Source organism: Protopterus annectens, chromosome 8.part1 (genome assembly GCF_019279795.1).
Source record: "Protopterus annectens isolate FY-2018-M chromosome 8.part1, PAN1.0, whole genome shotgun sequence".
In the NCBI taxonomy this organism is placed as follows: domain Eukaryota; kingdom Metazoa; phylum Chordata; order Ceratodontiformes; family Protopteridae; genus Protopterus; species Protopterus annectens.
In genome coordinates, this window is record NC_056742.1 from 95,443,112 (window position 1) to 95,465,857 (window position 22,746).

The window sequence follows — 22,746 nt, forward strand, 5'->3', positions numbered from 1 at the left end:
ACTAATGGAGGCAAGAAGACCTGCTACTAGAAAATCATAAATTAGCAAACAGAAAAGGTGTTGTATTTGGTGCTAATAACATAACCAGCACTCATTCAGGGCTACTTGTTATCTGGTTTTACAGTATTTATGGGTGTTGCCATCCTATCACCTTTCTTATTCCACTGTCTAGGTTCATTTATCAGCCATTTCTACATGTCTGCCCATGGATCCTCCTCTTTCAAGGCAGGTCACATGTCAAAATGTTCTTCAAAGGAGTTTTGCATGAAATGCCTCCAAGTAAACTGGTGGCCTTTCCTTGGGATCTTAATTTTGTGTTAGTTGCTCCATTTGAACCAGCTAATCTGACTGACTTCAGGTTCTTAACATGGAAAACAGTTTTATTGATTCCTCTGACCTCTGCAAGAAGGGTATCTGAGCTGCAAGCTCTTACAATGAGTCATCCTTACCTCATTTTCTACAAGGTCAGAGTTTCTTTGAGAAGTAGTCCTTTTATGACTAAAGTGATATCTGAGTTTACTTTAAGTCAAACTATGCATTTCTCCATTTTCTTTCTGGAACCTAAAAATGAGGGAGAATGGATACTGCATACCTTAGATATCCACAAAGAACTTGTGTACTATCTTGACAGAACTAAATCTCTCACATTATTGGATCAGTTATTCATTTTTTGTGAAGGTAAGAAGGAACAGTTGGTGTCAAAACAGACTATTTCCAAATGTACCCTTTTTTTTTATTTTCACCATGGCAAATCTATTCCAGACAAGGTCAAGGCCCACTCTACAAGGATCTTGGCTTCTTCTGTGGCTTTTTGGAAAGGGTTGGATTCTAGAAGTATTCTAGAAACTGCTACTTAGTCCTATGTGCATACTTTTACAAAGCATTGTAAGCTGGATTTCTTGTCAAGGTTTAGATCATGCTTTGCTAGAACCATTCTTGAGCAGCTGCCAGACCCTTCTCCTTCCACCTCCCAAATATAGTTATCTATGGTAATCTACCCATATAGCTAAGGCTACTGCAGCAGTGATTAATATAAAGAACATGCAGTAGTACAGCTGAACTTACCATAACAATAGATGTTTGAAAAATCACTGCTGCAGTAGCTACTCCATCCCTCCACCCCCCCTTGTTTTTGCTGTGTTTTTTATTCCAGGGTGTGGACATTTATTATTTTTGTTATTCCTAGCCTTGTCCTTTCAGGGCTCAGCTTCCCTCTCTCTGCTGGCAGGAAAGCTCTGAAGGGCTGTGATAGTTTGGGTGCATGGAAGGTGCCCTGAAGTTTTGGAAGCTGGCCAGCTTCTATATCATTGGCAGTATTTAACTCATATATATATATATCTAAGGCTGCTGCAGCAGTGATCATTTGAACATCTACTGTTATAAGTTCAGCTGTACTTTTCTCTTGCTGTGCAATTCTAACTGGATTTTTATGTGAATTTCCTACAAAAGGTTTCAGAACATTACCTTGTGACATATCCTGTTCAGATGCTTTCTACTTTATGAGCTATTTTTTCCATCTAAGTACTCATTACCCCATCATGTTGTGATATTGTCTGTGATTGAGCTTTCACTGTTTCCTGGTCCTTTCGTTGCTGTGCAGTTCTGACAGGACTTTCATGAGAGTCTGCTGCCGAAAGTTCCCAAATATTGTCCTTTGACAACACTTCAGATACAGTAGATATAAAAAGTTTACACACCCCTGTTAAAATGCCAGGTTTTTGTGATAGAAGAAATGAGACCACAATAAATCATTTCAAAACATTTTCCATCTTTAATGTGACTTATAACATGTACAATTCAATTGAAAAATGAGCAAATCTGTTAGGGGAAAGATATAAAAAATAAAAAACATACAATATGCTGGTTGCATAAGTGTGCACACCTTTAAACTAATACTGTGTTGAAGCACCTTTTGATTCAATTATAGCATTCAGTCTTCTTGGGGAAACACCAGCCATCAATTAAAGAGACTCTGATTAATCCCAAATAAGGTTCAGCTGTCCTAGTAAGATTTTCCTGACATTTACTCAGTTGCCTGTTACAACAAAAGCCATGCTTTGCAGAGAGCTTACAAAGCATTGAAGGGATCTCATTGTTGAAAGGTATCAGTCAGGAGAAGGGTACAAAAAAATGTCCACAGCATTGTATATACCATGGAACACAGTGAAGACAGTCATCAAAAAGTGGAGAAAATATGGGACAACAGTGACGTTGCAAAGAACTGGACGTCCCTCCAAAATTGATGAAAAGACGAGACGAAAGCTGGTTAGAGAGGCTGCCAAGAGATCTACAGCAAAACCAAAGGAGCTGAAGGAAATTCTGGCAAGTACTGGTTGTGTACTACATGCAACAACAATCTCCCATATTCTCCATATGTCTGGACTATGGGGTAGGGTTGCACGACAGAAGCCTTTTCTTACACAGAAAAACATCCAGGTCTGGCTAAAATTTGCAAAACAATACATCACGTCTCCCAAAAGCATGTAGGAAAATGTGTTATGGTCTGATGGGACCAAGGTTGAATGTTTTGGCCACAATTCCAAAAGGTATGTTTGGCCCAAAAACAACACTTCGTATGACCAAAAGACCTCCATCCCCACGGTGAAGCATGGTGGTGGCAGTATCATGCTTTGGGGTTGCTTTTCTTCAGCTGGAACTGGGGCTTTAGTTAAGGTGGAGGGAATTATGAACAGTTCCAAATACCAGTCACGTTTGGCCCAAAACCTTTAGCTGTCTACTAGAAAGCTGAAGATGAAGAAGAATTTCACCTTTCAAAACGACAGTGACCCCAAGCATACAGCCAAATCAACAAAAGAATGGCTTCACCAGAAGAAAATTAAAGTTTTGGAATGGCCCAGCCAGAGCCCAGACCTAAATCCAATAGAAAATCTGTGGGATGACCTGAAGAGGGCTGTGCACAAGAGATGCCCTCGCAATCTGACAGATTTGGAGAGCTTTTGCAAGGAAAAGTGGGCAGATATTGCCAAGTATAGATTTGCCATGCTGATAGACTCCTAACCAAGAAGACTTAATGCTATAATTAAATCAAAAGCTGCTTCAGCAAATTATTAGTTTAAGGGTGTGCGCACACAACAAAGTATTAGTTTAAGGGTGTGCACACTTATGCAACCAGCATATTGTACATTTTTTATTTTTTTATATTTTTTCCCCTAACAGATTTGTTTTTTAATTGAATTGTATAAGTCACATTAAAGATGGGAAAAGTTTTGAAATGATTTATTGTGGTCTCTTTTTTTTATATCACAAAAACCTGATCTTTTAACAGGGGTGTGTAAACTCTTTATATCCACTGTACATCCTTTCCCGTCTGGTGACTCATTGGCCCATAAGGTTGTAATATTGCTTGTGCCCGAGTGTCACTACACTAAATCCTGTACTTCATAGTTGGTCTATCACTTTGATTTATATTTATTTAATTTCCACCTCACTAAACTTTCTTTTTTCAGTTACATTTCAACTTTCTCTTCAAATAGTTTTGAAGCTGCATTATTCATATTGATTAGTTTGGCTTTCTTCTCTGCACAAATATCACACAATTTCAGACCTGTTTTCTTTTTTTTTGTTTTTAATCATGTCCACCTTTCTTTTTTATAACTTTCAATATCCTTTGTTTTTGTTCTTTATCTTATATACTCTGTCACTTGCTGTTCCAAGTAGGCAATGTTTCTTCATCCAGGTATGTTTTATTCTGATCTGTTGCACTGTCTGTATCATTTAACGATTTCTCTTATGCAAGTATTTTTTTCTTTCCTCCAATTTCTGTCTTAATCTTGGTACATATCCTTTGCAATGCTACTGCCTTTCTCTTGCAGTTTCCATCTTTCTAGTCAGGTAATCTGTGTGTGATTATATTTGTTAATTTCTACATAAACCACTGTCTGAGCCAATTATAATACTTTACATTTGTAAATTTATAATCACGTATACATGAGGAAGGGAATATTTCACTAGAGACAGCTTTAGTGTTGTGCCATAAATATTGCTCAATCTGTTCAACTTCGTTTTTCATTTTATTCAGTCCAACATCACTGAGATCATTCATGCCTGCTTGAATCACTTGTACTCCATGGTTAACTTGTTGAATAAATCAAGTTTCAGCAATATTTGCAGCAAATAAATTAGAAACTGCAATTTTTCTCTGTCTGCAGCTGACACCTTTCCATGTAAAGGTCTTAACAAAGAATAACCCAGTGCAGGTACTTCTGTACCTCATTTGCTCAGTTTCTCAAGTATTTCCATTTCCAGTTACAGCACCTCAGCCTCGGACATTAAAATGTTTACTTGTTGAGCCTATTCTCTAATATTGTGAGTTTCTAAATTCTGAGTGCCATTTTGGATGTTGTCATTAGAGAAGTGATACTGACAGAGTTGTGTAAATTTCCATGTGGCATAATGTTCCCACTCAATGCCCTCCTTTTATAGTTTCTGCTGTCAGCTGAAGTTGCATCCAGTATTACTGCATTATCACTTTATGGTGATGCATATATATTTAGTCTCCCTTTATTCTCTTTATTTTTTTAGAATGTAATAATGAGGCTGATTAGAAGTAATATATTTTTGCAGCCTCTTATTTACTACAGCAGTTACTGGATACAGATTGGGGAGCAGAGAATGTGGGGACTCCTGACTCGAAGATATGCCAAGTTCTGTCTGATGATTGGTGTTCGCATTCTCACTTGGGGCCTAAATGTTAGTGCCATTTTCTCCCATCTTATGAGTGCTACTTTCCTTTTCCCTTTATTGCTAGTGTTATTGCTGTATCCGTATGCAAATTTGCTGAATGAGCAAACTTTATTTTGTTAATTCATTTTTTAGTTTTAGTTTATTCCTTTGAACAATTTGCCTCTCCATTTAAAACTGCTGTAATTAGACCTACTTTCTGTATTGGTACAGACCCATATCTTTTATTCACAGTAACATAATATTTATTTCTAGTTATTTCCTTGTAGGCATCCAAATTCTTGATCTGTTTGTCTTTTGCTGGCTGCTGTTGTGCACCAGTGTTTCCTTCGCATTGTATGTGGTCCTCAGCCCATTCTTAGACATATTCATTTATAGATCTGATGTTGTCAGTCTTCATTTTATCCTTCACAGATGAGTTTGGGTCCGATATCAGAACCAACTCTACCGTTACTACAACTTGGCCAACCAAAAACACTCGAGCTTCACCTCCACCCAGAATACCTCTCTCTCATTGACCTCAAATCTCATTTGCTGCTTTCCAAAATGGTCGCATATAGCTAATACTCTCGAGGTGTTATAGGTTTAGGTAAAATTTTTGTCCTTCTTTTGTAATTTCTAATTATTTCATCTAAACTTTCTCGTTACACTTAGTGTATTCTTTTGGGTCATCATTGATACTTTTCCACCCTTTACACATCTGTGTAATTTCCTACTATCATTGTTAGTTCCCTCTCCCTGTCTCTTCTGTTATCTTTCCCCTCCCCATACACATTCATGTACATCTTTACTATCATTGCTGATAAGTCATTTCCTTCTATCTTCCTTCTTATAAATACAAAAATAATTTCCTTTCTGTGTATTTTTTTCCCTTGTTTCTGTCTTGTTTGACTTGGCTGGGAAGGGTAAGGCCCCTTCTGGCTTCAAAAAATGCCAGAAGTGTGGCCATAAAATTCCCTCATCTGATTATCATTTATTATGTGTGTGTTGTCTTGGACCTCACCATTTACAGGAAGACTGCAGCATTTGTCACACTTTAGCCACCAACTGCTGGTGGAAAGGTGCAATAAGCTCATTTTAAAAGGTCTTCTCCTTTCAGCCTTTGGTGAAGCCTTATCGTCTGGAGATCATATCAAAACAGATGTCTCATTTCTGTCTTCCTCTTCACCTTTCAGTTCTGATTTCCATCGGTTCTGAAAGCTAAGAAATTGAAGCCTTCGGTTCCAAAAGTTTCCACGGAACCACAGACCTCTGCTGTTGATACTCAGGTGCCAATGTCCACTCCAGCTCCGATTGTTACTTTGAGCCCTTTGATGTCAGACATGTCGAAAGCAGAAGCCAGTCTGCTCCACCAAAAGTCTTTCTGAACTCAACATGGAGAGACTTGTAAGTAGAATATTATGGGCTTGAGGGCTTTCAGGCCCCCCCCTTCGGATCTGACCCCATTGAGTCTTGGAACTGAAATTTCTTTTACTCCATTAACAACTCCTCCTCTAACCTCTTTGGAGGTATTAGAGTCCTCTGTTCCGGACCTCCTAGCGTCAATTCTACTGGCTCTGGAGTTGTTTGCTTCTTCTGGGCTGGTACTTAGCCTGAGCTCCTCAGCTGTTTCTGAACCAGAGACCTCCCAGAGTCGTAGCTACCATGTCAGTTCTGGGGGGGCAGGTCTCGAATCCTGTTTTTTCGGAGCCATCCCTGCTCCTTGGAGTTTCGGCTAAAGTCAGTTTGGCTCCGGCTTTGGTCTTGAAGGTTGGTTCTTCAGAGCAGGGAGTGACCCCGATTTTGAGGGTGTCTATCAGTTCCAGGCTCCCTTCCTTCTTCGGGGGGGGGGGGCAGCCTTTGAGGCTATGTAGACAGTCCTTTCTCTTGCAGGGAACCAGTCAGCACCTTCCCCCTTGGAACAAGTACCCCCTTCTAGCTCAGTTATTCCTCCTGCCTCTCCACAGGGACAGCAGGTGCTCAAGCATTAGGTGTCACAGGAACAGGTACTGTCATCTTCTGATACCTCCCCAGATTGTCCCTCTGAAGAGGTCCCTCAGAAAAAGAAGTGCAAGAGGAAGCACTTGGATTCCCCCCAGGAATTTGTCACTGAGGACACAGATTTCAATGAGGGGGAAGGGTCCCCACAATCACCATCTGAAGATGTCTCATTTGGAGACATCTTGGAAATTTTAAAACAGAATGGTGGTTGGAAGTCCCAAAACCCTTCCTTTGAGGAATCTGTTTACCTGAAGGCTTTCGGCACCCACCCGTCTACCTCTTGGATGACACCACCCACTGATGAACTTATTCAGTTGATTTCACAGTGGGAGTGGAAGGCTCCACACACCATTGAGTTCATCCCCAAAAGACCTGATAAAATAATTTCTGCTCCTGAGGATAAACAGTTTTTGGCCAAGGGGTTAGTTGTTGCTGCCTTAGTCAATAGCGGCTGCTACCAAAAAGGAAATCGCTGAATGGTTTCTCTGTCCATCCAACCAACAGGGAGTGCCAGGCTGTGGACAGATTTGGGAAGCGGGTATACGCTTCATCAACCTTTGCCATAAGGTCCTTGAATTGTTTGGTACATTTCACCAGACTCCAACGGGATCTGATTAAGGAGTTGTCAGACACCTGGAGTCTTTGTCCAATTTGTCTATGAGGTTGATCATTCTTACAACCAAATAGATGTCTAGATCAGCAGGTACAGGTGTAGCCATAAGAAGGCATGACTGGATGCACCTTTATGACTTTGCAGAACCATACAAGTCTTCTTTCATCCATAGCCGGTTTTAGGCACCAGCGAACCCTGCGGTCCCCATGGTCCTGTGGGGCCCCCAACCACTGCAACTTATGTTATCTTGATATTTTGTAACATGTCTGTCAAACCAACAAAAACTAGTACAGCAAGCTTGTATACTTAAACCAGGTAAGTAACAGTAACTCGTATTTATCTCCTTCAAAAGTCAAAGATCTTTAGCTATATTAACAGTATTTTGTCAGGTAACAAACTTTACAATTTCATTAAATATTTTACCAATGATATAATGCTCCAGCTTAGTTAAGCCCTTTTGGTGGACATCCTCTTCACTAAAATTAACAACATAGCCAGCTTTAATAACTGTGGCTGCAAGGGGCCCCTTAATCCTCATTTACTGCGTGGGGGCCCCACAAAAGCTGCTGTTGGTTGGGGAAAAATGAGGAGAAAAAAAATGTATTAATTTTCAATTACACTCTTTAACCTGAACAGGACTGTAATATGACCCTGTTAGGACAAAGCTGTAATGAACATAAGCAAATGAAGCACTAGAGAGATCAGCAGCCCAGGGTGACCAATCTCAATGCAAACTGTGGAGTTTAAGAGCTGATGCTTCTAATCTTCAGGGATGGTATCTTTTTCAGGGGTTTTACACATACTGGCAGAACAACTGATACTATAACTCTCAACGTCTTTACTGAAGAATTCTGTTCAGTGATAAAAATAATAGCATAATAAAGTCTCAAAATGAGGAACACTTTATATATTACTCTAATTCACTTAAAAAGTTACTAGAATAACACATTTTGCATCAACATGCACTTTTTAGACAATAAGTGTAAAACTCTGATTACCTGATTTAGTGTGACAGAGTAAAATTATGAGACAAAATCAGGAATATCTGTGAAATCAGTGATAGTGATAGGTATTAATTTACTACTTACTGAGGTAAATAAAATTGTCTTATCACTGTTGCTGTTTGATGACTGCTAAACAGCAGTCACTGATCTTGTGTAACAGTAATAGTGCTGTACAATGTACTTGCTGAAATAAGTAGAAAATTAACATTGCTGTGGTGTGTGTGTGTGTGTGTGTGTGTGTGTGTGTGTGTGTGTGTGTGTGTGTGTGTGTGTGTGTGTAAAATATCACTGATTTTTAGAAATGCATACATCCAATAATGCCGGAACACACACATTATTTGTCAGGGTATCAATAAAAATGTAGCTAACAAGTGATTATTTTTCAGAAGTAAGGCATAATGTATGTCATAGGCATTCAGACATTTAGATCTCCTAGGTATCGGGTGGCCTCCACTCCCTAGACTGTATAAATCGATACATGGGGCTCCCTTAATTATCCTTGACTGTGGGGACCCCCAAAAAGCTGTTTTTGGTTGAGGAAAAATGAGCAGAAAAAAATGCTTTCATTTTCTGATTGCACTCTTTAGCCTGGATGGAGTTATATGATATGACCCTGTTAGGATAAAACTGATAATAGCCTCTGTCCTCAACCACAAGCGTTCTAAAACATCCCTGCTCAGATGTTTGTGTACAGAAATTTATTGTACGTTATGTGGGTGCTGGGGATTGTGTAGTCATCATTTCCTTTACTTTTCTAACAGACCTCAAAGGTATACAAAGAAAGTTACTTTAGCTCCTGTTGGGGCAGTGTACTGCCCGGTAGCAGCAAAGTAGAATACATTATTGCAGTCATTATTTATTTTCACTTTCCTCACAATCAAACATCAGACACATGTACAGCTGGTTGCCTTTGGGGTTAGGATCGAGGAGTTAGTAGGCATGCTATATATATGTGTATTTCAGCAGTCACTTGAAATACATGACTGTGGCCATTTGAACCTCTGCTTTCATCCCAATCTAACACCAGAGGGTTGCATAGGCAGTGACTGTCTTTTTGGGAGTATTAGTGAGGCAGGCAGTATTCCCATACAGGATCTGTGTATCCTCACAATTGACTTTTTAATTTACTTGGAGCTCCTATTTTTGTCAGCTTTGAATTTTAAGTCTTGAGTACAACTTATGTCTTCATTGAAAGAAAAAAGACTGAAATTCCTTTTTTCTTACTCACAATTTTTGTTTAGGCCACTTTTGGATTAAAAGGTTGGGAAATGCTCTTGCTTCTGGGGGCAGCAGCTTAATGGAGTTATTTCCTAAATGGGTGTTACTATGCTGACTTGGTCAAGAAAGTATATCAAAAAGAAGGAAAACTAAAGCTGAACGGCAACATTGAATTTCTTTCCTTAATCATCATTTCTGTTCAAGCCATCATTGGGTAAAAAGAAAAAAAATAAACTTAAAAAGCATTTTAGAGCATATATAAAGTTATGGCTTCTTGAAAAAGCTGAAGAAAAAAGGTAAAATGTGTGAAATGGAAGAAAAAAAGTAATGTGCATAAGTGGGAAGCCCAACATGGGGAAAACAGAGGGGAACTCTGGAGGGTGTGTGTGTGTGTGTGTGTGTGTGTGTGTGTGTTTTTTGGTGGGGGCTGAAACAGTAACCAGTGCCTAGGGTTCCATTGCATATTAGTTCTGTCCTGTACATAGAGTTGTTGTAATGTATCCTTGTTAGACCTAAATGTCAGTAACTGTAAATGTCCCTTTGTGTGATGGGCCAACACAGTGTGGTATGTATGCCTGTTGTAATAAGATCATTGTAGCTACAGGTCAGTCTGTGTGTACTACTCCTAAAAGCCTGCAGCATGAACTAAAAAGATGGATAGAAGTAGTGGCAGTGACAGGGTGATACTTAGACTGAAAGTGGCCAGTGGGCCCCCAACTTGACATTTGTTGGGGGCCCCCAAAATGCTAACACCGGCCCTGCTTTCATCAGTGCTTCTTTTGATGGAACTTCCTTGTTTGGCCCTAAGGTTTAAGACACTTTATCCAGGTGTGAGAAGGCTGGCAAGACCCTTTCTGCTGTGGGCATACATTTCTTCACTCCCCAAAGTTCCTTTTGTAGTAACCAGAGAAGTGGTAGAAAAATGTGGTTCTAGAAATCCCAAGGGCCTTTCCAGGACACACACAAAGGGAGTTCCCCAGGGGCAGTGGGGGGAACCAAAATGGAAGACCTCGTCCTCATGGTAGAGGTGGTCCACAAAACCAGGGCTTCATGGATTCCTTCCCAGGGAAGCCCTTTCAGTGCTCCTGAAGGGGAGGCTCGATTGTTTTCCTCAGGAGGCAGTAGGACGACGCTTGTCCTTGCACCTAAATGCCTGGCTGAACTTAAAAGATTCTTGGGTGCAATGGATCATATCCAGAGGTTATATCATTCCCTTTTCTCAACCCCTCCCCCCACACACACACACACACACACACAAGAAAATCCGTGATGTTCCACCCAATCAGAGGGATTCAGCAGTGCAGGAATTTCAGAAACTGCTGGGCAAGAGAGTCACAAAAGCCCCACCGGAAAAAGAATGATCTGGAACCTACTCAAGATTTTTTTTAGTGCCAAAAAAGACAGGGGACTGGAGACCCATTTTGGATCGCAGTGTACTGAACAAATCTGTTCGGCAAACAAAGTTTCAGATGGTCACTGTATAGTCTAGTCTTCCTTTTCTGAAGAAATTCGACTGAATGTGCTGAATAGACCTTCAGGATACGTATTACCATATAAAGATGGACAAACGCTCCAGAAAGTTCCTCCGCTTTCTGCTGTGAGCCAGTCATTACCAGTTCAGAGCACTGCCCTTTGGCTTCACCACAGCCCCCAGGGTGTTCACCAAATGCATGGCAGTAGTAGCAGCACATTTGAGACTGCAAGGATTCCAAGTGTTTTTGTCCTTGGATGACTAGCTCATATCTACTTCGATCAAGCATCAATTAATACTAGCCAGGAACTACACCCTCAGCATCTGTTCCCACCTTGGGATTACGGAAAACCTGGAAAAGTCACATTTAACTCCAGCACAAAATTTAGAATTCAGTGGAGAAGTACTGAATACTCCAACAACAGTGTCTCTTCCTCCAGAAAGACATCAGAGAAGTGTGGTTCATGTTATTTATTTATTTAGTTGCATTTGTTTACCGGGATGGCCCACTGGGCCTAAGTGAGCCCATTTTCAGTGGAGGCCCGGGGAGAAAAGCTTTATAACAAAATAGATAAAAGACACAATTGTTTACATAAAGTAAATGCTAAACATAGTATAAACAAGTTCAAAAGTGAATCTGCTGAAAGAGGGTTCAGGGTCGATTAGTTCTATAAGCTTTTGGTTCCATCACAGCTTCTGTAACTCTAGTGTCCCTAGCCAGGTTACACACAAGAATTTTGCAATGGCTACTAGCAGCCCAGTGGTCTATCCTTCACTTGCTGTCAGACCAAGTACTGATCACCAACAATTGCAAAATGGATCTTCTTTGGTGGGTACACCCCGAGCAAATTATCCTTGATCATCCCTATGTTTTACCGGAGCCCTCGGCAGTAGTGACCACAGTTGGGGTGGGGGTGGGGGGTGGTATTATCTGGGCAAGATGATCTAAGGCACTTGTCTCATTAGAGGCCAACTTGCACATCAGTGTTCTGGAGGTAAGAGTGATGCTTCTTGTGTTGCAGATCTTTCAGACAGCTCATCCTCAGGGGACAATTGCAGTTCAAATGGACAATATGTCAGTAGTTTGGTACATAAACAGGGAGGAACCAAGTCTTACCTCCTTTGTCAAGAAGCCCTCAGAGTGTGGCAATGGGTGACTTCTTCCAACCACTTTCTAATAGCAATGCACATTCTGGGGAGTTCCATTGTGATTGAAGACAAGCTGAGCAGATGCATCCTTCAGCCTCCGAGTGGCCTCTCAATCTGTAACTGGTGAAAATGATATTCCATCATTGGGATCAACCTTACTGCAATCTGTCCGTGTCTCCCCTAAACAACAAGTGCAGCAAGTATTTTGCCCTGATACCCCCCGGAAAGTCACCCAGAGATACTGTCCTTCACAGTTGCCCCCCCCCCCCAGGTCTCCTATATGCCTTTCCACTGATACCTCTAATTGCCAAATTTTTACAGAAAGCACTCCGGTTGAAAAGCACAGTGATCCTCACTGCACACTTTTGGCCTCGACAGATTTGGTTCCCCTTTCTTTGACCTTATCTGATTCAACAACCTTGGATTCTGGACCCAGTGCCGGGTCTTCTATCCCTCCCAGACGGACTTGTCCACCCAAACATTTTGATCCTCAAGCTGACTGCATGGTTCTTCCAATTCCATTGATTGTCAGGTGTCCTAATATTTCCTCTCCAGTATGACACATCCTTTTGTTGGCTCATAAACCTTCCACTCAAAACTCCACTCTATTAAGTGGAAAAGATTTACCATTTGTGCCCAGGAAAAGCAAATTGATCCTTTTTCTGCTTCCATAGAGCATGTTTTAGATTTTTGTAGCCTCCCTGCTCATTGCTGGAGCTTCTTCTTCCACCATTAAATTACTATTTGCTGCTATCTTTAACTTTCACATTGGTTTGAATGAACAGTCTTTAGCTTCTCAAAGACTTTGTAAATTGTTCCTAAGAGGCATATTGTTGTTAAAACCACCATTCAAAGATTCCACTCCTCCTTGTGAGCTGCACTTAGTACTACAAGCAGTAATGCATTCTCACTTTGAGCCCTGTGTGGAATGTGATCTGATGTTTTCATCTTGGAAGACATTGTATTTGGTGGCCATTACTTCTGCCAGGAGGATTTCAGAGATCCAGGCCTTATCCTCTGAACCTCTTTGCCTACTTTTCTATAAAGACAGGGTATCTTTATGAACAAACCCCTCCTTTCTGCCTAAGGTAGTTTCTGAAACTAATATTAACCAGATGATTAATCTACCGGTATTCTTCCCAAATCATTCTAACAAAGGAGAATATGCCCTATATCTGCTAGAATGTCCACAGACACTTATGATTCTACCTTCATAGAACAAAAGACTTAAAACCGTCAAGTCAACTATTTGTTTCCTTTTCCATTGCCAAGTTGGGCAAGGCAAGTCAGTAAGATTACTCTAAGTGGCTGAAAGACTGCATTTCATTCATTTATGATAAGAATAAATTAACCTTGCCTAAACCTGTCAAACCACATTCTACAAGATGTGTAGCCACTTCAGCAGTCTTCAAATCTAGTGCTTCTATGGATGACATGTGCAGCAGCCACTTGGGCTACTCCCCATACGTTTATTACTCATTAGAAACTCGACTTGGTTTCTAGGGAAGATCATACTTTGGCTCAATGGTGCTCAGGAATATCCTTCCAGGAGTCCACCCAAGATTTTTAAGTAGCTGGGAACTCTGTCCCATCTGTCAAGAATAAAATGAAGATTGACATCATCAGATAAAAAAGTTATGTATTCACCATAATGTTCCATCTGTATTGTCTGTCTTCATTTATCCTTGACATCCCTCCCTCCATCCGACCACAGAGATTTTTTTTTGTGGTGCAGATCATATACCCTTGAATTATTATCATTATTCAAGTACAGGAGATACGGCTTCCATCTGGCTTATTTTCTATATGTACATGTAAATGTTTATATGTTTCTATACTTTCTGCAAACTTGATCTGAGGTAATTGAGAGAGAGGGATTCTGGGTAGAGCTCAAGCTCAAGAGGTTTTAGCTGGCGCGAGCTGTAGTAATGGCAGAGTCAGTTCCGATATTGGAACTGAACCCATCTGTCAAGGATAAATGAAGATAGACAACACAGATGGAATATTATGGTGAGTATAGAACTCCTTTTTTAAATAACCAGGACAGAAGGACAGTGAGATAAAAAACAGTGTCCATTAGTTAAATATGTAATGTTGTTGGTACACATCAGCTGCGCAAACAACAAAACTGCATAATGGTTTAAGCTGTAGTGTGCATACCCTGCTAAGATCTTTTTAATTTGCAGGTGCCTTTGTGACAAAATATAATCTTTGGTTATGTTTTAGCAGAGAACATACATGCAGACTTCTCCACCTATAAAATTTACCACTTTTAATATTTACTCAATGTAGTTATGAAATTTCCTCATAATAACTTCATGACAGTATTCAGATGTTTATACACATACAAACACCTGTGCAACTTCAAACTCTCTGTTAAAATGACTAATATGATCTCACCTAATGCCTTGTAGGGAATCATTTATCATATGCATAAGGAACACTTCACTTGGTAAGTGAATGGTGTTAAACTCTTCGTAGCTCTCACTACCTTTATTAGGGAAGCCTTGCTTATGCATTTGTAAAGTACTTTTGTTATAAATGTAATGGCATTGAATGTATAATAGTCTTTACTACCTTTAAAAGATTAGTATTAACCAAGTAAACAATTCTAAAGCACTCAGTATATAAAAAAGAAAAAGAAAAGGCATACGTTATTACAATGCTCTTATGTGGTTTAAATATTCTCACCACCTTGAGTGAGCTGACTATGGATGCTCCCTCCCTGGTCAACACTTTTAGCAAGTGTGCTCCTTGTTGTTCCTGGGTCATGTGAATCATGTTCTGCATTATTTTATTTTCATCTAGGTGTTTCTTAGATTTTGTCCTAGACAGACACTCCATTTAAAGGTGGACATGTAGAAGCCTGTTCTACATAATCAGGGTAATGTTGGGTTCTTAATGCTTGTCTCCTGCTAATAGTACCAAAAGTAGTTTAAAATGAGGAATTTAATAAATTATAACTATATCGACCCATTTGAAACTCAGCTTTACCTGCAGTTTTAGGTTTGAAGTATTTGCCCTGATGGAAAAAGCCAGCAGTGTCATCATTTGTGTCATTCTTCTTCAGAATATTAGACAGGTGCTCTGCAGTATTGGTCTGGTAATTTATAGCCCTGACAACTTATTTAACTGGAAAATTAAACATTCTCCATAAATGGTCACATTCCTTGCTTCCTTTTCTTGTTGTAAAGACCGTTGTGCAGGAGTGACATCTGACCCCTGGTAGTTATACTCCTCAAGCTATCCATAAACTATCTCAGGCTTCTTAGGAAGAAGTGCCTTGACATTCTCTTTTAACATTTTAAGGAAGTGCAGAATGCATCAGTAAAGGGTGGACTGTATGTTGCTTAGGCTGATCCAGATTTACAAGCCTTATCTATCTGTCTTTTCTTACATGAGGAAAGCTTTTAGTGGTATGCTTAAAATGGACCATCATAAAGTTAATGAGTCACCAGAAGAAGTGTCTCTTGGAGGAGAATCCAAGTGTAAAGAACCCAGATTTGCATCATAACTCATAGTGAGGGACATCTGAGCAGACTACCCATCTTCATCTTTTTCATCCTCTGGTTTTGGTGATGAAAGTGTGTGTTACTTGCTTTTCTTTTGTGTAACTTTACCAGAAGTAGGTTTTGGTTGTGACCTAAGACTAGATGCAAACATTTTTAACCAAATCAAACTATTCTTATGCAATGCTTTTAACTAGATGCAAACTTTTTTAACCAAACTGTTCTTATGCAATGCTTTTATAGCCTGTGACACAGGTATATCGGAAGCCCTTGGTGAGATGACTGATACCAAATTCCTCCATCATCAATGTTCATAATTCTGAATCTGTGTCCACTCTCTAATAAAAAGGTTGGTTCTTGTTTTGTCAACTGTCCAACCCTTGTCTCTTTATCAGATGTCCCAGCCAAAATAGTTGGAAAATAAGATTGAAAGGAGAGACAGAAAAACAGTGGCAGTTTTGAGCCAGAATCACAAAAATGTGAGAAGCTGCACTGGAAATTTGAGGACCGGTGTCTTGTGAAGAGGGCTTTTAATTTTTTTTTTCAACCTCTATCTGAATTTAGGTAGACATTTTCTTGTTACTAAGGTACGAAAGGAGTCAAAACAGCCTCCTTTTTCTTAGATTTCCTTAAAGTAATATAGCTAGTAGAAAAAAGTCAGGGAAAAGTAACAGATGTTCGTGCTTTGTTGATGCTGTAAATGGGAGGGGAATGCACTTTTAAATTGAAATTAAATAAACACGCTTTAATATTATAGCCAAGAACTAGTTTTAGTTGATCATTACTGATTTTGTAAGTTGTAACTTTTGTGCAAATTTTATTTCTAAGCACAACACATTGGATCTCTGCTTTACTACAGTTAAGCAAAGAATGAAACTATTTTTCTTTCACAATTCAGTATCAGTGAGCAGTTCCTGGATGAGCCGTGTTTCTCATAAAAAAGGACACTGACTGATCCTATCTTAGAATGAAAGCAATTTAAGCTTAATAATTAATAATTACTTGCACTTGTATTGCAAGGAAGACGACAATGCTTTGTACAGCAGCTGTAACCCAAAACCTCAGTGACTAATGCCTTCCAAAATGAACAGTGAAATTCCTTACCCAAATTTGATAAGGCAACTAGCCAAGATAGTCATCCTTGGGGAGAGGGGAAGGTTGTCAAACAGCCAAATACTTTGCATCTAACAAAGTAACAACCTGAACCAATTTGGGTCAAGGTGGGGCTCATTATTGCCCAACTACAGATGGTGGTGCAGCCGCATGTGCAGCCTGTTCTGTATATGTGGCCTCTGTCAACCCATCCTTTTACCCATCAGTGAGGTCATCTACAGGTAAGTTGCTTAACTGGTAAAGGATATGTGTATGGGGAGCATGGATGCACTGAGGGAACATAGTGATGCGGCTGTGTGGGTACTATCCTGTAGCTACATCATCCGTAAAGGGAAACGGCAATAAACAAATCCTAACTTTATAGTGGCATCTCACTGGAGACATGGAATATGTGTGGTGTCATACTTTTTGTGTTTTTTTTTTTTTTTTTAAGAGGAGTCTTGCAGGAAAATTCATGCTATATTGCATTGCTAGAAGTAACACATGACAACACATCAAGATCAGGTTAAGTTATGCTCGGCTGGAATGTATGATGATCCATTATATGCCATGTTGAAGTAAAACATAGCGACTCTTAAGTAAGGTGCAAATGTTTATAACAAAATCATTTTGCATGCACTTTCATCATTTTTGCCAAAAATCGATCCACTTTGTGCCTCTCCAAGCAATAGTTATTCCATATCCATGTAAACATCCAGCATAGGTTTATGAAAGATTTTAAAGAAATCATTAAAATAATTAGACAAAGAAAAAAATGCACAAAATGTATTTATTTTTCAACATCTTCATTATGGCTTGCTCTGAGTTAAGTATAAACTTCATACTGATTTCCTTATAAGTCGCTTCCACAAATTGCATATTGTAGTACTTGAAGGATGGAGGTTATAGTGTTATATCTGCCTGGGGGGACAAATTTTAAATATTGCTCCTGTAAGCACTGATAGTTGCAAGAATAAGTTTTGCATTATTATGTATTTTTATGGGATATGAAGTCTGAAATTCAAAAATCTGCTATTAATTTAGTGACTTCAGTCTTCATATTTATCCCACAATGCCATTGGTTTGAGTGGGGTTATATCATTACATATATATATATATATATATATATATATATATATATATATATATATATATATGCAAATTTTATGTTAATCAGCATCCTGGTTTTTGGCCAGTTGTACCTAATTTTCATGGTCCTTTGTCCAGATTTTTGATGTTTCCTGATTGAGAAGTATGTTCACGCTGTGTGTGCTTGCTTGCACACAGACAGATGCAGCAGCTTGAATCAGCATATTGGTTCGGTGTGTTGTGCAGTGATGAGTTCCAGTGCCTGTTTCCTAGTGGCACCTCGTGTTCTTAATATCCAGACCAGCTTTCTTTACAGTAGATCCTCCATAGAATGACATAGGTTGGGATGACATTCACACATGATCTATTTCACCTTCAGCACAGAATCCACTTCAGTACGGTTATACTTCTCAGAGTTTGTCTGTTTTTCAGCTAGGCAGCATTCAAAACATGGTTTCACATCTTAGATAGTCTTTCCCTTGTAAATAAATCGGAATATAAATATCTTTTGTTTAGTATGTTAAAACCATGAGTTGTTGATTATGAGTTGGAATGTGATTCTTTTTCATGTTTAATTAGCTGAACTGTTAAGTATTTGAATTGACTTGGATAGCTGAATGTTATTTTCCCACTATTATTTTAACTACAGACTTGCTACAATAGCTTTTTGTTTTAAAACTGAAGTAAGTGGGTCTAAAAAAGAAAAGCAGTTCTTTGTTAATCTCTCTTGTTCCTTTCATGGTTTGAAGCTATCTTGTCTGTAATATCCTGAAGAACGAACTTGAAAAATCATGAGTTTGTATCATTAATTGAGTTATCAACTTTATTAAAATAATTTTTTTTTGTGCAGCTTGCATATGAGGCCTGGGTAACAAATGCAAAGTCTGCACTACGCCAGAGACGGGAGCATCAAAAGCAGCTGCAGAAGATAGCCAAGGATCAACAGAAAACAGAGGAGGAGCAGCATTTACTAGGTCAGAAACACAGTATATTGCACATGTGTAGAAAAAATAAAGTTTTCTGTTGTCTATGTAAATTATAAATTATATTTTCTGATTGTTTGCTACCTGAAACAGAGTTTCTCACATTGAATATTATGTAGTGTGACTGTTCTCTGCTTTAGTGTAGTCCTTTCCCAGCTGATTCGATTGTACTAGTTTACACCCCTGAATGGTCATCATCTTCTCTGAGTGGCAATAAAGTGTGATGTGGAGTAAGGCAGTGTTCTGTAAGCAAGCTTGTATCTAATTTCCATAGCCTCTACTTGCATAATGTGGAGTTGATCAAGTTCACATACTACAACAGAGCATCTCGGGTTATTTCTGAAAACAGGCATATGTGCATCTCAAGTCCTTTCCAGTTAAGACAGTAAATTAGTAAGTAAAATAAATCTCTAATGGTCATGCATAGTTAAAATGGATACTAATCAAACCGTTTTTATATCGGACAGTATGAAGACACATTTTGTAACAGTCATTTAAAACTATATACAAGGTGCTACATCGCGTTTGATAAACTAAAATGTATACACTTTTTTGTTTTTAGTTGTATACATATATATTTTATGCTGCATTTTAAGTGGGTAAGCATAGTAGATATGTTGGCTCTTTTTTAAACATCTGTATTAAACATATTAAAAAGTGACATGGGTACATTCACAGTAATAGAGAAAAAACAAGCCATTTTAAAATTTCTTTTATTTTAACAATTTTCATTCATTCCAACATTAAATTGGCCTTCCCTTAAATTTCACTCCTCCAGAACACTATTTTGAATGCATTGTTCCCACAAATTCTATTGACCTGCCTTTCTCCATGATATGTAAAATACAATGTATGTATCAGTATTGTCTTGGTGAGGTTTTGTAAAAACAGGGTGTACCATGTGAAGGCACTCACCAAGACTTGAGGATGAATTCAGTTCCAGGAATACAGGGATACTACTTTCCATTTTCTTGCCGATTTCATCTCTCCATTTGGACCCTTGTTTCAGTGGGAACAGACTGATATTCCTCCATCTTTGAAGAAATATTTTGACCTATTATAAGATAAATTTCCACAGCCTGTTACTATTCCTCCTGTTATACCAGCTTTGGAAGATGTTTTTGATATGGCCTACAATATCATCAGCCACTAAGAAGTTTAAAGACCTTATAAAGTACCTTAGTCTTGCAAGTATTTGTTTTAAATCCCAGGTCTTATCCTGTAACTCTCTCTTTAATTGTGCTGCAACAAAAAAAGTTGTTAATGGTAATCCCTCTCCCTCTGATAAGGATGGGAAAGCTTTTGATAGATTTGTAAAGAGGATTTATTCTTCTGTCACTTTAGCCTTTTGAATTCTAAAATGAGGAACCTTACAGCCAGTTTTCCCTCTTCAGAAAGTAATTCCTCTTTGAATTATTTAATTGTTTCTGCATCCTAAGTAAATTGTTTTCTTCGGTCCTTTTGCTACTTTGGTACTGGAAACAGTTTGATGAAAGAAGGTAATTTAAACAGCGTCAATCACATTTTTTAGCTATCATTCTCCAGATTTGCTAAAAACTTTACTATAAACTTTGGTTCCTTTTACAAAGAGCAAAATAAATAGTCCCAACAAGTCTCTTATCAAGTAGACATGCAAGAAAAAGTGGCAAGAAGGTTCAAAGAAAAAAAGAGGGACCCTTCTAGAGAAATAGGACAATAAAACAGAATAAGTATTGCAGCATTCTTCTCCCTCTTCCCCACATGCCACTTCTGTAAAACTGTCCCAGACCCTGGTTCTTCATCTTCCTTTTTGGCTTCAGGTTGTTTTAGCCAAATAGTCCTAAAGTTGTTCATGAAGGTTACAGATGGCAGTGGGAGAGACTTCCACCTTTTTAGCGCATTACACCTCATTCTTCAAATCAGGCTTGCCTGTTTCCCCCAGTCATTGCCAGATGTGTTCAGTGGGGGTTATATAACACATTCCCCCAGGTTTATGGGGGAAAGGTTTTACTCAAGAATTTTTCTGATGCCAAAGATTGATCTCTCTTGGAGATCAGTTCTTGACCTGTCTGTTCTAAACCTATTTGTGAAAGTTCAAAATGTTGTTCATAAAAACCTTATCTCTCATTCCTCCTTTCAATTGGTTGATGACCCTAGATTTGAAAGATACTTATCATTTCCCTGTAGCCTCAGGTATTAAGATGTTTTCTAAGGTTTTCTGTGCCTGGGTTATAGTATTAGTTCTCTGCAGTAGTATCCTTTGGATTATATTCTGCTCCAAGGATGTTCACAAAGTGTTTCGCTCCAGAGATAGGCCGTTGCAGACTGCAAGGTATTCACATTTTTCCTTATTTAGACAATCTACTTGTTTGTTGCAGAATCTTTCTCATAGGGTCAGGTGTCTCTTACAATGATAAAAAACTTCCTTATCAATCTAGGATTTCAGGTCAGCATTCAAAAATCTTCCTTAATTTCTCCCCACAAGATAATGTTCCAAGGCTTCTTCTGGATACCACCATGTAAAAGCCATTCCTTCCTCATGAAAAAAGTAGACCTATACTTGGAATTTTTCCTGAATTTCTCCAGTCAGCCCCAGATTTTTACAAGAGACTATCTCAGTATATTAGGGTTTATGGTTTCCCTTTGCTAGATTGCACATGATATTAATTCTGTGGTTCCTGAAAACAGTATGGTCCAGTGTCTTCACCTCCTGATATTTCCGATTCCAGTGCTTGGCTTTGTTAAAAAGCGAATGGTGTGTTGGAAGGACAAGATAGCTTTGAATACAGGTCTTCCCTTTATCAGCTTCAACAGATGTGTGGGATTTTAAATGGGGAGCTGTGTTGGTGGCTCCCTTCTGGTCCAGGCAGCATTTGGTGCTCATTTCTTATGGACTTGACCAAAGACAGTTAACATAATCTTCCTTACACAAGACAGAGTGTCTGATACATCCCAACCTCAAATAAGTTCAACTGACTCCCTGGATGATTCAGTTTTTTATATCTTTTAGGCATATTTTCTGAGAACATGTAACGGTTGTAAAGGAGAGAGAGAAACCTGCTACTAGGAAATCTTATATTAGTAAATGGAAGATTTGTTAGTAGGTGCCATGCTAAGAAACAGAGCCCATTCAGGGGTTCTTTTCCTCTGTTTTTTCATTATCTATACAAGTTATTATCTTCCGGCTTTTCATATTCCTCTGCCAGAGTTTGTTTGCCATTTCAGGATGCCTGCTTATGGATTCTCTCATTTCATCATAATCTTTGGTAAAGATATTTTTGAATGAGGTTTGCCTGTTTCTCCCAGTGTGCATCCATTTAGAAAACAGGTGGCACCTACCTGGAATCTTAACATTTTGTTGGAAAAAGTTGATTTTACCTCCTCCTGAAGCAGCTCATTAGGCTGATTTATGGTTCATCTCTTGGAAGACAGTATTACTGGTTGCTCTGACATCTGCAATAAGAGAATTTGAGCTGCAAACTTTTAAGGTGACTCAACCTTATCTGGTGTTCCATAAAGACTGTTTCTGTTTGAGAACTTATTCCTCATTTATGCCTAAAATGATTTCATAGTTTAAATTAAGCCATCTCATTATCTCCTTTCTAGAATCTAAAAAAAACAGCAAAAAAAAGATTATTCATACTCTGGACATCCATAGGCAGCTGAGATTTTATCTTGACACACCAAAACCTTTCAGGAAAGTTGAGCAACTTTTTGGATACCCATATCAGTATGGATGTAGTTCACAAAAAAGTGAGAGTTGCATACACAGGAAGGACATGTTTACCAACAGCTATCTGCACGTTGGTAATTATCATCCATCTTTTATGAAATTCAGTATTTTTAGAGGACAAATTGTTAGACTTGGTCGACTTATTAGTGCAGATGTTGACTTTTTACAAGAAGTTCAAACACTTATTCAAATGTTCCATTCCCGGGGTATCCATTACCCAAACTG

At 38.9% G+C, this 22,746-nt stretch overlaps 1 protein-coding gene across 1 annotated transcript in view; it reads left to right on the forward strand.

The window, feature by feature from the left end:
* Nucleotides 1-22,746, forward strand: part of PIEZO1 (piezo type mechanosensitive ion channel component 1) — a 3,550,337-nt gene that overhangs the window by 2,638,692 nt on the left and 888,899 nt on the right. The window contains exon 30 of the mRNA XM_044081575.1: nt 18,677-18,800. Coding sequence (XP_043937510.1) covers nt 18,677-18,800 — 124 coding nt within the window. The remainder of the gene's footprint in view (nt 1-18,676; nt 18,801-22,746) is intronic.